General features: G+C 31.8%; 1 protein-coding gene across 1 annotated transcript; it reads right to left on the reverse strand.

Annotated features, from left to right (window-relative positions):
- Positions 1-223: 223 nt before the first annotated feature.
- On the reverse strand, positions 224-5,866 carry LOC139525236 (techylectin-5B-like). The gene is made up of 4 exons (XM_071320430.1): positions 5,653-5,866; positions 4,582-4,700; positions 2,365-2,476; positions 224-231 (listed from the first exon to the last, which is right to left on the reverse strand). Exons 1-4 carry the CDS (start codon positions 5,864-5,866, stop codon positions 224-226), a joined length of 453 nt encoding a protein of 150 aa, XP_071176531.1.
- Between the last annotated feature and the right edge of the window lie 11,692 nt (positions 5,867-17,558).

Raw genomic sequence — 17,558 nt, forward strand, 5'->3', positions numbered from 1 at the left:
TGGAATATTTTAACGTGAAATTAACATAAGCATTCTCGTCATACCTTGTTATTTTTTGGTACATAATAGAAAAAAGGATGTAGTTTTACTCCGATATTTAGTCAATAGCTTCAAAACGAGCTCATTGACCAATATGTTTTCTGATGACATTTGGCTACATTATCATGATTATAAAGAATGATTATTTGTACTATTTTCCGTGTAAGGCACAGATAAACACTTTTTATAAATCTGAAAAAAATAACAGCAAACAAATGCAAGGTTTCTTGAAATCAAGACAATCTAATAGATATGAATCACTTTTAAATATTTGTTATACACGTGGGATGTATAAACTTAGGCGTTCACAATTGTAACTCCGAGGAAAATTCAAAACTGAAAGTCCCTAATCAAATGATAACATCAAATGTACATTGCATTTCTGGAAATAATTTCTGCCTTTTAAATATCATTGTTTTGAATTGCCGTTTGTGTCTTTTTCAATCTTTCAGTTTTTACATATAGTAACTATAGTAACTATTCGCTAGCTTCAGCCTGGTATATTCATCTCCAAAGGAAGCACATAAGGGTATGTGTATGTATATATTGGAACTATTCAAATAGAAATTAAAATGTATGCAAAATTTTGTCAAAACATCACCGTGATGTCGTGATGTCCAAACGGTATCGTAAACTCATAACTGTAACCTTACCAGCAGTTCCGGTGTATCCAGCTAATGTTAATGTATAATTGTTAGACTCGTCTGCTATTTTGAATGTCTTGTATTGAGCAAAGCGCCACTCTTCAGACCAGTTTCCTATGTCAAATTTCAAACTATACGACTTTCTTTTCGTGATATAAAAGATGTTGTCGTTACCTTGAGAAAAAAAAAGAGATTAGCCTGTAATTCAGTGGTTGTCGTTTGTTTATGTGTTACATATTTGTTTTTCGTTCATTTTTTTACTTAAATAAGGCCGTTAGTTTTCTCGTTTGAATTGTTTTACATTGTCTTATCGGGGCCTTTTATAGCTGACTATGCGGTATAGGCTTTGCTCATTGTTGAAGGCCGTACGGTGACCTATAGTTGTTAATGTTTGTTATTTTGGTCTTTTGTGGATAGTTGTCTCATTGGCAATCATACCACATCTTCTTTTTATATTTTCATGTTTTTTCTTTCCTTTTTTACTGACAAGAGGATGAAGGTTACCTGATTATCGTGATTGTTTTTGTTTTTCGATATTTATTGTCGCTATGGTTGTATTCTGACTTCAGATCCTTGAAATTATAATTTTTTTTCGTAAACGTTCTCATAAATCTTAAATCGTATGGTGTTTGTTATTTGATTGTTGTTTGTTATTTTAAACAATTGTATACAAATAAATGGTAAAGCATATAGTTTAAAATTTTCAGAAAAAAATTAAATATTATTTTGTCATTCCAAATTTTATTTATTACCTTTAATAGTTGTTATTTTATCATATGGTACAGAAAATCAATTGTGTTTGCCCCAGGTGACTTTTAAAATGAAGACATCTCTGAAATAGTTCCAAATTATCTCCCTTTAGTGCAAAAATGCATTTGTTCCATTAAAATTGAAATATTCTTTTTTAACTCATCGGTGACCTATATTTTTTATTGTTGTTTTCGAATAAGCTGTACATAATCTAAATAATTGTAAAATTCATGCGATTTCTGTAGTTCTTTCTTTATTTCGATATTAACGTTATTTCTCCTATTAGTTCAACAGAAAAAAGGACATTAACAAAAATGTATGCTTCTTTCGAAGGCAGATTGTGAGCATAAATGAACGGTGACCCCATTTTTTATTTCATTTTTTTATTTAGTATAAGATAAAGTTCATTTATGAAAAAATATAGAGAAATCCTATATTTAAAAAAAAAATGATTTAGACCCGCGAGCCCCCTTAAAACGTATTTTTAAATTATCAGTATCACAGTAGATATACTAGTAGTGTCTGGATGTGATCGTGGTTTTTTGAGTGATTTCATTCGAGTTTTGTTTTCGAGTAATCGACTATTTTTTTGCGATGCATTTCACCGATTTAGAAATTAATCATCTTAAATTGAAATATATTTACATCAATACGTTGTTATTTACTTCCAACTTTCTAAACAAATAACTTTCACCTTTTTGTCATTAGAATTTTTAAAAAATATTCGAGCGTCACTGATGAGTCTTTTTAGATGAAACGAGCGTCTGGCGCAAATATAATTTTTTTTTACATGAAGTTGCATTGATCTTAATGTTTCCAACAATACAATTAACCTCAATCTCATAGTTTCTCCGAAAAAGGATTTATTAGAGAAACTTTACGTTGTTTTTAGATTCACAAATATAAATAATTTAGTTATGCTCTAACTTACCAAGCCAGTATTCTCTAATAACCTCTCCAAATCCTTTCTTATACGCTGCCCAGTCTCTCATGAAACTTATTGGATAACGATATCTACCTACATAAAGTCGTCTTTGGATAACCTGTAACATAGATTGTAAATCTCATCATCGAAATCCCGTTGCAACAAAGAAACAGTGTATTCAAAACTCGAAAGTCAATCTTAATTAACTTAGAAAATGTAGTTTGATTGATGGCTAATCGATTTAGTCACTTGTAAAAATAAAGGCGACAGTTGTTACCGATGTAGCAAACTGAATTTAAGATAATCGATTGAACTCTCTAAAAAGTGGACCAAGGGGCGATGAGGGAGTAAGTACAAAATGTATCTCCTGTTTGGCAAGCAGTACCCACCATTGGTCTTTCTGTATTGTCTACTAAACTATTTATAAATTATGTTTAACTTGCTTAAAACACAAAACAAAGATGTTTTCCAATCAGACAACTTTGAACTGATGTAATTTCTTTCATCCAGCTTTAGATTTTATAAAGTGGTATCAAAATAAAGAAGAAAGAGTAATCTTTCAAATGATTATAATTTCATTATGACATCCAAGTTGAGATATTGTGTTGTGCACACTTGAATGAAATTAGCTACTTTGGATTCATTATTATTCGTTGGATACCGATTTCGTGGGACACAGAATTAAATATTCAACGAATGATAATTTTTCCATAGGTTTGTATGCAGACTTCAACGAAACCATGAAATTAAATATCCACGAAAATGCAAGTTTTTCTTAATCCACGAAAATTGGTACCCACGAAAATAAATGAATCCACAGTACTTTGTTATGCATAGCATCATAAAATGTTATAAAGATTCTTGTATAACACAGCTTGACCTCCACAACAGAGTCTCAGATGTTTGCTATTGTATTTCATTCTCTTCACTTCAATGAAGTTTTCAAACTCAATTCATATAATCATACCAAGGAATTTTAGTCTTATTGAAGAACTATTTAAGCCATTCCCTATAATTTGATTCTGAATTACATTCTAAACCAGGGTTAAATCATGAAAACGTTGATAACGTGACGGTCACATGACAAAATTATGTAAAAACTGATAGATCAACCACTGTTAGCCAATCAGAAGACGCGTAACATCGAAAACTCAATTATTACCGAATAACATAGCTGGAACTGTTGTTACAGTTTAAAAAATTGATTACATGTACAGTTATATTTGTAATGGTTATAACTTATACCCAATAATAACATGTACACGAAATATACGTAATCATGGTAATGGTCGTAACAACATAAGACATTTATTATATAATCCCGTTTTAGATTGATGTGTGTTTGGGTTTTTTTCATCGGCTAGAGGTATAGGGGGAGTATTCAGATATAAAAAAAAAAACATATTTAACCCCGTCACACTTTTTCGACTGTCCAAAGTCAGGAGCATCTTCCCTTTGTTAGTCTTGTATTATTTTCTATTTTAGTTTCTTTTATATACATGTATTTCGGAGTTTAGTATGACGCAAATTATCACTGAACTTGTACACATTTTTGTTTCGGGGCCAATTTAACAAGCCTCCGGGTGTGGGATTTTGTCGCTGTTTTGAAGACCCATTGGTGGCCTTTGGCTGTTTTTCTCTCTTTGGTCGGATTGTTGTCTTTTTGGAACATTCCTAATTTCCATTCTCAATTTTATTAACATAATTAACATATCTATTAGAAAGGAGTTCAAAATTACAATTTGCACCTGAACCAGCTATGATTCTACGATTTTCAGATCCTTTGAAATTCTGATACTTCAATCTTAAATTGAAAGTGGCACGGTAGTAATTTCAAGTCCATTAGGGAAAATGATAGCCTTTTTAGAATTGTCATCACTTTCTAACAGTGCCGCAAATTCTACATACACTGTTCTTTAATTATAGTATTCAGCAATGAATTTAAATAAGTATCATGACCGGTTTCTTTTTTATTTCTATCTTTAAAAAAATAAGGTTCCTAGTGCTTTCTAGTCTTTATCATGCAGTAACTACAAAATTTGAAAAAATCTCAAAAAAATAATGTTCACCGGTATGTAAAATTATTTCCTATTTTTCTGCACCTGATTCATCCCTCAGTTTGACACTGTATATGTTTTCAATCAAACTTTTTAGATATATTGACTTAAGTAGAAGACCAACTTAATTCCGTAGTACAAATAATACCGTGCTACCTAAACATACCGTCCATCCACCGTCTGTCATATCACAGTATACATCTATACATCTGTTGTTAACAAAGATTTTGTAGACGCCATTTCTACTTCCCTGGGGGATGTTGGAGCAGTCAGTTGGTACATAACCTATAATTCAAAGATATCCCTGCATATAGAATAAAATGAAGTGTATCTAGCAGCTAGTGGTACATTATATAGTTTCACAAGACATTGTTTCGCATGATATTCAATAAACTCTATTCATTCACATTACACCACTGGTGTAAATTATATTTACATCACATCAGATTGTTGTTAGATAAACATGTTTCATTTACCTAACACCATACTGTTGTTTTTAGATAAAACACATTACATTTACCTCACACAATTCAGTTGTTAGATACACACATTACATATACATCACACCAGACTGTTGTTTGATAAACACATTACATTAACATCACACCGGACTGTTGTTAGATAAATGCATTACATTTACATCACACCAGACTGTTTATAGATAGACACATTACATTTACATCACACCAGACTGTTGTTAGATAAACACACTGCATTAACATCACACCAGACTGTTGTTACATAAATGCATTACATTTACATCACACCAGACTGTTTATAGATAGACACATTACATTTACATCACATCAGACTGTTATTATATAAATATATTACATTTACAGTACACTAGACAGTTTCCAGGTTAATTTATTATGTTTACCTCACACCAGACAGCTGTTACATAAACACATTATATTTACATCATACCAGACTGTTTTTTTATAAACACAGTATATCATTCTTTTCAATAGACCTACTAAATAAAAGACCAAATATAACCAACAACGTGTGGTCCAGATATATTTCATGTTGACTCATTTAGATTTTTACAGCTTTGAAACTATACAGGCTGTAAGAAATGCGATTCGAAACCGAGGACTAATATTAAAAAAGGAATTTCCAACCCATTTCATATTTTGAATACGTGAATTTAGGAAATAGTGTTTTCAATTATCGGAGAAAAAACATTTCTCAGTGAAATATTTTCATGTATCTTACATATGTTAATCTGACTTACTTTTAAGAACGAGAGTTCCAGTTTTATTTTTTCCTGTCTCTGGATTACAGTTGGAATCTAATTTGCATTGTTCTGTGGTACGATCATAGCTTGCGGTTTCACACTCCTGTTTGTTCGTACACAGCATGATGCACTCTATAACAGAATCTGCTTTAATTGTAATTGTTGAATCACTTGAAATAATTGTTTCTTCCTTTTCTAATATGAATTTCATTTTATTCCTAATATCTGATGTTCCATTGCATATTGGGTATATTACAAAGACACAATAAATAATTATGATGAAAACCATGTTGTTCTTATCCATCAGTAGTTAAAATAGATGAAATATATGTCCAATAATAAAACTAGCTCTTTTATAGCAGAATGACACAGTCGAAATAATTTATGCAAAGATATAGTGAATATGCAATCCCTAGTATCCAATATATTTTCAGAAGGAAGGTAGAAAGTATCGATTTCTTTTTAAATATTTCTAGTAATGTAATATGCATTTCTGGCGGATGTTCATAAGGTGCTAAATATTCTCATTTGTTTATATTTCACAATGATTCGTAAAATATGTACGAGCTAATTTCTCAATGCATGCAAAGCAATACTTTGGTTAATTTACTAGCTTTGTTTGTATATTGTACAACTGTATTTGGGATAACGTCCAATCAAATTTAAATATAATATATAAAGATTTAACTATGCCTGTATATATTGTTTAAAGATGTCAAACTTAATAACCAAGCTTGCGTAAACGTTTATACAATCAAAGCAGGATAGACAAACAACGTTTTATTCTACAAGTATTAAAAAAAGCGCTGTAATATAACTGTAAGGAGATATGATGGTCAATAGGATTACTATCCAACAAACACCAAATGACGTATAAAGTAACAACTACAGATCACCGTATGACCTTCATTTTCGAATAAAAAAAGACTGCATAGAAAGCTACAAAAGACCCAAAAATGGTAAATGCATATGACGGAACTAACGACCTAATATATTTCTAAACAATAAATGAAAAGAATTACGCAAATGTATGACACACAACAACAATCTCCAAACATTGAATCACAGCCTTCTGAATGTGGCGTGTTCAAACATTTATGATGACGCCAACCATCTCCAAACTGAAACAATTAATATTGAAAAGTAAAATCACAAAAATACCGAATTGAGAGGAAAATCTAATCGGAAAGTCCATAATCACATGGCAAAATCTAATAACAAAACACATTAAAAACGAATGGACAAGAATCTCATATTCCTGACTTGGTACAGGCTTTTTCAAATGTAGAAAATGGTGGATTAAACAAGGTTTTATAGCACTAAACCTCTCACGTTGATGACAGTCTTATAAAGTTGCAAGAATACTCTGTAACATAGAATGCAGGACAGTCCATGGTACAAATTTTTCCAAAAGAAAAAAAAAGCAAAGTGGAAGAAAAAAAATAACCATGTGTAGCAACAGACCCCCACCCCCATGATGAGTTTTAGAGTGTAGTCAAATTATATATCCGCCATGCAACCACCTCATATTTGTCGACATTACGACATTTTACAACACTTGTTGTATATTAAAGTTTTCATCGAAGAGATTTGTTGGCTTCGTTCGATCATTGGATATAAGGAATGCGCAGTTCTGCTCAAGTTAATCTGTTAATCAATTGCATGCAGCAACGCAGACCCATACATAGTATTGGTCTTGTTTTTGCCAGAGTTGATCAACTTTGTTCGTCCCTCCTCAATTCCAAATCCCAATGGAAAAAAAAGGTTGATGCCTTAGAAACGGGACACATCTGATTAATATATACACTGAGTTTGAGATCTTTGGAATTGGTTTTAGAATTTCAGAATTAACTGAAAACTTTGATAAAAGATGTATATGGGTCATTTTGAAATATTTTAATGCTTAACAAATGCAGACTTAAATAAGGAAAATACACGAGGAACATTTCAGTTAAGATGTGTTCTGCATACAGGCCCATATATAATCTGTCTACAGTATGACTGTGTTTTCAATATTTTTGTTATCTGCACTTTTAGAATTACAAATGAATTAGTCAGATTCTGAGTTTAATATTATGTTATTTGCTTGTGCGTTTCTCTGTGGTGAGTTTTATTGTGTGTGTTTTTGTTGTATTTCTGTCACGTCATTTTATTGATATTTTTTAACAAAGCGGGATGTTTGGCTATCAATTTACCCAAGTTCAATCAACAACTTGTTTTTGACATTTCCTGTACCAAGTCAGGAATATGGCAGTTGTTATCAAATATTTTGTTTCTATGTTTGTTGGGATTTGTTTTGTTGCACTTCAATGTTTCTATTGTTCCTCTATTTTCTTCTTATAGTTGGTGCATTTCCCTCGGTTTTAGTTTGTAACCCGGATTTGTTTTCTCTAAACCGATTTATGAACAGCGGTATACTTCTATTGCCTTAAGTTTATTTACATTGAAAACAAAAGTGTCATACCATTCATTTAACTAACTAATCTTGTTGATAATTGAAGAAAAGAATACTTCTTCCTGGTTTAGTAAGAACACATAATAATCAAAGTATGGTTCTTTGTTTTTCTTTTTTAGATTAATCGTCAGTATTTCCGTATGGAAACTGTACCCGCATATGGCATTGAAGCCAAACTATCAAATGTTTGTTGTTGTAATCCATATCAATGCACATAAGTCTGTCAATAAAATCTAATCGTCTATATTCACTTTTAAATGACAAAAAAAGCTGAAGACATTTTCCTAAAAAAAAATCAATAAAGGTACATGGATGTGTCGCGTACATGCTATTATCATGAAACTGTCAGTGATTTTTACAAACGCATGCTAAGCCTACAAAATCCAAACAGCTTGACAGTGGTGATAATAGTAGCACGCTGGTATTTTAGAAAGTCTTTTATCATGCAGTGTATACATTGATTTCATATCCGTAATGTTTTCCTTTTCCCTTTTGCATAGAATATTTGTTTTCGGTTTGAGTTCAATGTCGGTATTTCGTCCAATCAGAGTAAAGATTTGTGACATCGTGAATGCTGTTTCAATAATGAAACGTCCTTTCTAAATTAGGCACAGACAGAAATTATACAGACTGAATCGGAAAAAAGGAAAGGAAACAAACACATAGCAATATTAAGTTCAAAAATGAATATGCTGAATGATGTCGACTGTGCAAAAATAAATTAGTAAATGAATAAGAACAAATAATAAAAAAAAATTGTGAACATTGTGACTTTAAAGGGCAATAACTCCTAAAGGGGTCAATTTACAATTTTGTCATGCTTTCTGATTTGTATATCTTACTTTGGCGAGTATTATTGCTGTTTACAGTATATCTTTATCTTTAATAGTATTCAATATAATAATAATAAAAAAAAACTGCACAATTTCCTTAAAACTACTAATTCCGGGGGCAGCAACCAAGCAATGGGTTGTCTGATTTGTCTGAAAATTGCAGGGCAGATATATTTCAATTAAGTGAACATGTTCACACATTGGAAGATTTGCTCTTATAAATACTTAAGTTTCAGATATATAAGCCAAAATCTGCATTTCACCCCTTTGTTCAGCCACGTCGGCCATGTTTGTTGGTAGGCAGGGTCATCGGACACAACAAGATGCAATTATGATTATTGAAGCCAAGCTGAATTAAATCTGATACTTTACGATTTTTTAAAAAGGTTACAATATTTACATAAAAATATCAAAGATTGACTTTAAAGGGCAACAACTCCTTAAGAGGTCAATTGACCATACAAGTCAATTGCCATTTTGGTCATTTTAACTAATTTGTAGATCTTACTTTGCTTAACATAATTGCTGTTACAGTTTATCTTTATCTATATTGATATTCAAGATATTAACCAAAAACTGCAAACTTTCCTTTAAAAAATAAATAATTCATAGTAGCATGACAACAGCAGGTTGTATGAATATTTCAGAACAGATATATCTTGACCCGGTGAACAATTCAACGTTGTCAGATTTGTTCTTAATGCTTTGATTTTAGAGATTTAAGCCAAAATCTACATTTTACCCCTATGTTCTATTTTAGCCATGACGGCCATCCTGGTTGGCCGTACAGTTTATCGGACACATCTTTTAAAAAAAATGAAAACAATAATTTTTCTTGCGTTCGAAGCGCTTTTCTGGATTTTCCTTCATCAGGAACGCTCAAAGCAAAACATTTGAAATCTGAAGATGTATACCGAAACCGTTGATGAGCTATTTTGTCAAAAATACCTAAAATAAACAGCCAAATTCATGTAAAGCCAAGTTTGCCTGAGGGAGTTGAAACCTTAGTTTCTTGATAGTTTCAAAATTTAAAAACGGACAATTTTAGTAAAAAAATATTAAGTCATGACAGTACCGTAGTACTGACTACTGAGCTGATGATACCCTCGGAGACTGATAGTTAGACATCGCAATAATGATTGCAGCAAAGTTTGGTTAAATTTTGCCTTGTTTTGTTTAAGAGGAGAATATATTTATAAAAGTTAACAGACGACGACGATGGACGATAGACGACGGACACCAAGCTATGAGCCAAATGGTTATTTGTATAGTTCAGACATTTATTAACCAGCTCCCAAAGGGCAAACTTTAAATTTAGATGTCAACCCAACTAAATAGTACGTAGGGATATAGGAAACACACATATTTTGTTCTGGCCTTAGCTATAAAAACCCAGTGTATAATTACCAATTTCTGAATAAGTAGAAATTTCAAGGTATGTTTAATGTTCCGCATTTCTTATTGGAATTTCAATTTTGAGCAAACTTAAAGATTGGTACGATTCTTGCCTGTACAAAAGATAAATCTAGAAATTTTGTAAACCGCAATAACAGTCTCGGAAAAAGTGAACTATTTTATAAATATAGGCCCCCATCAGAAGGGACGATATGAACATTGCCGTCTAAAAGTAAAATAAAACGAACCAAAAATCGTCTCTTTTGTCATATCTGTATATAGAATTTAAAAAGAGTGTATTTAATGTAGAGGCAATGACAGAAAATGTTAAATGTGGCAGTAAAAAATATCCCGACAATACTCCTTGGTCTAAATAAAGGCATCAGTAGTATACCGCTGTTCAAAACTCAAAAAACAAATCGGGGTAACAAACTAAAACCGAGGAAAACGCATTAAATATAAGAGGAGAACAACGACATAACAATAAAATGTAACACACATAGACAAAATCCCACGAGAATAACAAATATAACATATATATATATATAACATCAAAACCAAATACATGAATTTGGGATAGACAAGTACCGTGACACGTCTTATCGCAATGTGAATTTACACTCAAAAATAAGAGAAAACAAACGAAACAACGTTATAATGTAATACACACAGAAACGAACTATAATATAACAATGGCCATATTCCTGACTTGGTACAGGGCGTTTTTAATGGAAAAAATGGTGGGTTGAACCTGGTTTTGTTGCATGCCAAACCTCGCACTTTTATGGCCATGTGAAATATAACATCAAAATGACAACACAGGACTACAATATAAATAAATTGGAGAACACAATTGACAAAGAATCACACGAACAACAGCCAACAAAAGGCAACAAGTTCAAAATTTTAATACGCCAGAAGTGTATTTTGTCCACACAAGACCTACGTGTGACGCCCAGATACAAAAGTTTGAAAGCCGAAACGAGTACAAAGTTGAACAACATCGAGGACCAAAAGATCAAAAAGGTTGTGCCAAAAACGGCAAGGGTTTTCTGTTAGTTACCAGAAAATCCCTATACTTTAGAATAATTTATACTTTTGCAAACAGTAAATTTTATAAAATGAATATACAAAAGATGTACATGATAAAACTGAAGTATTAACTAATTACAGGAAACAACTGAAATACATTTACATAACAAGACATTTGAAACACAAAAGTAGACACATCCGAATAAGTTTAAACCTCTACGCCAAGTGACGTCCTATTTGAAACTGAAAAATGACGAAAAAATGACGTCATTTGAATTTGTAAAACAGATCATCAAAAAATGAAAAATGACGTCACATAAGAATGAATAAGATAGAATTAGGAACATTCGAAAGAAAATTCCATAATTAATTTACGTACTAACAGAGAAATACAACAACCAATGATGGATGGATAATAAGTTTCTTTTGTCACTTCGTCAAGGAACGAAATGTAGATTTTGGCAGGAATTTATAATTTACTTCCTTGTTACAAGTATAATCGTTTATGAAAATATACAATGTTGATTTCCATTGCTTTATGGACCTTATATAATGTTAATCTTATAGCTTTGGTGAATTAAGTATACATCTGCTGTTTTTGTAAACAAATTAGTGCTAAACTATGATAAAAGCTCATAATAATTAGCAAGGTTAAAATCTTTTTCAACTCATAAATTTTTTTTTTTTATTTTCATTGATTCCATTTTTGTTCAAGATTTACGAAAATCAACAATTGTAAGTTGATCTCCAACTTATATTATTGTTTATCAGATATTTTCCCTTATATAACCAGGTCCAATTTGAATATATGATTAGATAGTATCAAGAGGTAATTTTAATAAAAAATAAAATTCCATTTTTTTCCGTATTTTACTTATAAATGGACGGAGATTTTCTGACAGGAAACATTACATTACTCTGTGGTTAAAGTTTTTAAAACTTTAATGACTTTCTTTAACTATCCTGGATTTTTACCAAACTAAGACAGTAGTTTGTTTCTGATCATAAGATAGTATCCAGAAGTAAATTTGGTTAAAAAAAATCAACATTTTCCCCCGTATTTTACTTATAAATGGACTTCGTGTTTTTGCCAGGAAACAATACATTCACTCTTAGGCCACACCAATTTGATTCCTTGTTCGACGGACCCGCCCGCACCTATTTTTTTCAAAACAGAATTTTTTTTATTTTTTTTTATATTCCCGCTATCCGCATCCGGAAATGTAATCATGTCCATTTCCCGCATCGTTTTTTTTGTAAACATTATAAAAAGATATCAACATTTGTTTTTAAAATCACAGTCTAACCTTTATATAACGATTTTAAACATAAAAGCACCCCAGCACACTTTGTAAATATCTGTGAGAATATTTGTTTCAGCATGAAACCTACTTATTCAAAGCGGGAGTGCTCCGATCAAGGATTTGTATCTCCGATATAAATCTATATCAGCGGAAATACCGGAGTAAAGAACAAAAACTTGGTTACTTTCCCCCTTACTTATATTCCCTATCAAAACATGTTTGTTGTTAGAATAAAGTACAAAGAACTTCTGAAGGATTTGCCTTCAACTGCAATTATATTGTATGCTAGCGAAACAAAACTATCCATAGCCTCTGCATGTTTATGCACCTGTACTGATTGGTTGAGGGCCTGTCGTTCAGCAGTTATCGTTTGGTAATTTGTTCATTTGTATTTTCCCGTTTGGATATACATGATATATACATTAGATCGTTGGTTTTCCTGTTCGAATTGTGTACGCTAATAATTTTGGGTCCTTTATAGCCTGCTGTTTGGTCTGTATCAAAACCCTGTGTAAAAGGCCGTACTTTGACCTGTGTTTGTTATTTATATCAGGTTGAGAACAACCCTCCCTCAGACAACATGGACAAGGGGTCATTTTACTGATGTAGAAAAGAAAATAGAAATACCATTGTATTTTGTACTCAAAAAGAGGAGAGGTACATCATATTTTAAACAACTTTTTCTAAAAGAGGGGTCCACTTTATATTTTGAATAATGTTAAACTGTTAAAGTAAATGTTTTAACATGGTTAAAGTCCAGGAATATTACAAAATTCTTGGACATGTTTTGACCATTTAATACCAGATAGATATATAGTTCTTTGAGAAAATATGAGCCCTTTTGTACAAACAAATATATTATAACTTATATTGATCCCTCATAAAACATGTAAAAGGGATATTTATAACATTAAGAAGTTGTCCCCAAACTGATTATGACTTGGATGGAGAATTGTCTCATTTTCAGTCACACATACATGTCATACATAGACCAGATTTAATTATTTCTTGGTGAACAGAGAAAAAATACTTCAGAAATTAAAGAAATGTCAAACTACAAGTGATAAATCAAGCTTTAATATTGTCAAAACCTACTATTTTATGTTTACAAAAAAAAAATATAATCGCTCGCCTCTACTTTTCAAGCTTCGCCTCAAAAATTTGCAAATTAAATATTTTTTTATTTAAATTTTCAAATCGCTCGCTCGCCCCAAATTTTGAAGTCCAAAAATCCGTAGAACAAGAAATTAAATTGGTGTGGCCTAATTTCTAAATCTTGAAATGGACAGTTATTATCATTTAAATTTGATTGATTTAAAACAAGTTCCTTTCGGTAATTTTCGGCAGTAAGGAAAATTGTTAAAAATTTACTCTAAAGGGCAATAACTCCTTAAGGGGTCAACTGACCATTTTAGTCATGTTGACTTATTTTTAGATACTTTGCTGAACATGATTGCTGTTTACAGTTTATCTCTATCTATTAAAGTATTCAAGATAAAAACAAAAACAATTCTTTAAAAATTACCAATTGGGGAGCAGCAACCCAACAACCAGTTTTCCACTTCATCTGAAAATGTCATGGCAAATAGATATTGACTTGATAAAACAATATAAACCCTTGTCAGGTTTGCTCTAAATGCTTTGGTTTCAGAGTTATAAGCCAAAATCTACATTTTGCCACTATGTTCTATTTTAATCATTGCGGCCATCTTGATTGTTTTGCTGGGTCACTGCACACATTTTTTAAACTAGATACCCTAATAATGATTGTGGTTAAGTTTGGTTAAATTTGAACAAATAGTTTCAGAGGAGAAGATTTTTGTAAAAGATTACAAAAATTTACGAAAAATTGGTCAAAAATTACTATAAAGGGCAATAACTCCTAAAGGGGTCAACTGACCATTTTGGTCCTGTTAAACTATTTGTAGATCTAACTTTGCTGAACATTATTGCTGTTTACAGTTTATCTCAATCTATAATAATATTCAAGATAACAACCAAAAAATGCCAAATTTCCTTACAATTTCCAAATCAGGGGCAGCAACCCAACAACCTAGATCTTGACCTGATAAACAATTTTATGCAGTCAGATTTGCTATAAATGCTTTGGTTTAAGAGTTATAAGCCAAAATCTACATTTTACCCCTATGTTCTATTTTTAGCCATGGCGGCCATCTTGGTTGATTGGCCGGGTCACCGAACACTTTTATTTAAACAAGATACCCCAATGATGATTGTGGACAAGTTTGGTTTAATTTGACCCAGTAGTTTCAGAGGAGAAGATTTTTGTAAAGGTTAACAGATGACGACGACGTCGACGACAGACGACGGACGCAAAGTGATGAGAAAAGCTCACTTGGCCCTTTGGGCCAGGTGAGCTAAAAATTAAATCCAGTTGTCAGAATTTCACAGCCTTTTTGTCTCTCAAAACGGTCTTTGGTCGATCATTCACACAGTTTTTCAACTCTTGAAAGTGACGTTCTATCAGATACCTGATTGTTTGAATCCATTCTGACAAAGTGTCCAGTTCAAATTATTTTCGTTTAGCCCGTGCTCAAGCGTAGAATCTAGAAGTAGTTGTGTATGTCTTGTTCAATTGTAATGATTGAATGTTAAATGTTTTGTAACGAGTCTACATTTTGTAGGATTTACATGTTGTTTGATGATTTTCTTTCATTTTCCCACAATGGTCACAAATATGTTTGTTGATTCATTACTTTGTCAGCTAGTAAAATGCTTTGTTAACCAATGAGACATACAGATTTCTTCTCTCATGTTTGCCTCTGTTTAACTTATAACATCAACTTAATAGTTTAAGGAGGTGCGATAGATCAAAAACCTAGTGTTCACGGAGTTAATTTTTTTTCTCAGTGAAATTTCTGTATGTACTTCCACAATTTGATATTAATAAGTATTGTGACTTTCATTGTTATTAATAAATGTTATATCAGTCTTACATATCTAATTTTGAATTCTATCTTAATTCTATCTTATTTTTATGAAATCTTTTTAGAAATTTAAATTAGTTTGTGCGTTAATGGCTTTGACTAACTCGACTGTGTATTTTTATGGGCTGGTTTAGGTTGTTTTACGTAATGTATCCACTTTTATTCTATAGTAAGTCACCACTTCGGTTTTATCATGTATATGTTGTGTACAAGATGTAAGTTTGTACAAATTATAATTTGTACAGGGTTTTTGTACAAGTTATAAGTTTTTTGACACCTTCCTTCTTGCAACAGGTGATACAGGTGTATCTTATAAAATGTACCAGTGGAATGTTTTAAATTCAAAATATCATACTTTAACCTAACATTTAGTGCTATTCTCCTTGTCTTCAAACTGGAAATGAGGATACCTGAATGGTTTAAATTCTAATTTTATTTTTTTCCTTATACCATATTCATGTCCATACAAAATCTGTGTGTGGTCTTATAATGTTTTTGTATCACTGTTCAGTATTAGACTGTATCATGAAGTTGTGAAAATATGACAGAAATATGCGAAGCAAAAGACTGTGTGCTTGCATCATCCATTTGTGTTCAGCAGGTCATAAAACACTGATAACTTGTACAAAAAATCTGTACAAATTATAATTTGTACAACATTACAACTTGTACACAACATATATATCTTTTATATAGTCATTTTATTAATTTACTTTTTGCTAAAGAATGAATTATTCTAAATAATAAGGATGATCTTATCCCAGGCAGAAACCCTAGCCTTATTCTGCACAACAGTTTCAACTGTTTTGGCTTTCGAACTTTTTTTTATCTGAGCGTCACTGGTTAGTCTTGTGTTAACGAAACGCACGTCTGGGGTATTAAATTTTAAACCTGCTACCTTTTGTTAGCTATTATTCGTGTGTTTCTCTGTCCTATATGTTCTCCCATTTATTTGTATTGTAGTCCTGTCATTTATTGCTGTCATTTTAATGTTATATTTAACAATGCCATAAAATCGGAAGGTTTGGCATGTCACACAACCAGGTTAAATCCATCTTTTCTTTTCTAAAATGTCCTAAAACAAGTTAGGAAAATGGCCATTGTTATATTATAGTTCGTTTCTGTGTGTGTTACGCGCATCTGGCGTATCAAATTATAATCCTAGTACCTTTGATAACTAGCCACTGCTGATGGATGTTTCGTCCCTGAGGGTATCACCAGCTCAGTAGTCAGCACTTTGGTGCACTTTGGTGTTGACATGAATATCAATTAAACGGTAATTTTATAAATTTCCTGTTTACCAAACTTTGATTTTTTTTTTATCCCAAGAGTAGAATAATAATGAATCCACAGTACTTGTTTGGCTGTTTAACTGTTTTGATATGAGTGTCACTGATGAGTTTTTTGTAGACGAAACGCGCGTCTGCCGTATTGAATTATAATCCTGGTACCTTTGATAACTATTTTACATTTTAACGTTGTGTTTAATGTTTGCAAAAGTATGAATTATTCTAAATAATAAAAATGTTCTTATTCCAGGCAGTTAACCCTGACTGTATAAGGCACAACGTTTTGGAACTTTTGGTCCTTAATGATCTTCAATTCTTTAGTTGGCTTTTGATTTTTTTAATCTGAGCGTCACATGTTAATTTGGTGTTTCTGTAGTGTCACAGTTCTCCTCATATATTTGTGGCGGTTCCTTCAGTTTTAGTTTGTAACCCGGATTTGGTTTTAGCGGTATACTACTGTTGCCTGTATTTACATTGGTATTACTTAGTTTTTCCGATTTAAATTTCTCTTCATGCAACTCAGGTTTAAATCGTATTATATCTTTATCGTGGCTTGCCTTCTGTAAATTACTTATTACCGCAGTAATTTTATGGTTATTTATCCGTCGCCTTTTTTAATATTTTCTGGTAATGGTTAACCTAAGGAA

This window comes from Mytilus edulis, chromosome 5 (genome assembly GCF_963676685.1).
Source record: "Mytilus edulis chromosome 5, xbMytEdul2.2, whole genome shotgun sequence".
Lineage (NCBI taxonomy): Eukaryota > Metazoa > Mollusca > Bivalvia > Mytilida > Mytilidae > Mytilus > Mytilus edulis.

Coding starts and splice junctions, on each gene's coding strand:
- LOC139525236 (XM_071320430.1), bottom strand. CDS start 5,866: ATGAAATTCATATTAGAAAAGGAAGAAACAATTATTTCAAGTGATTCA. Junction 4,701..5,652: donor TGGAACTCTCGTTCTTAAAA/GTAAGTCAGATT, acceptor TTTGAATTATAG/GTTATGTACCAACTGACTGC. Junction 2,477..4,581: donor TGACAGACGGTGGATGGACG/GTATGTTTAGGT, acceptor TCTATGTTACAG/GTTATCCAAAGACGACTTTA.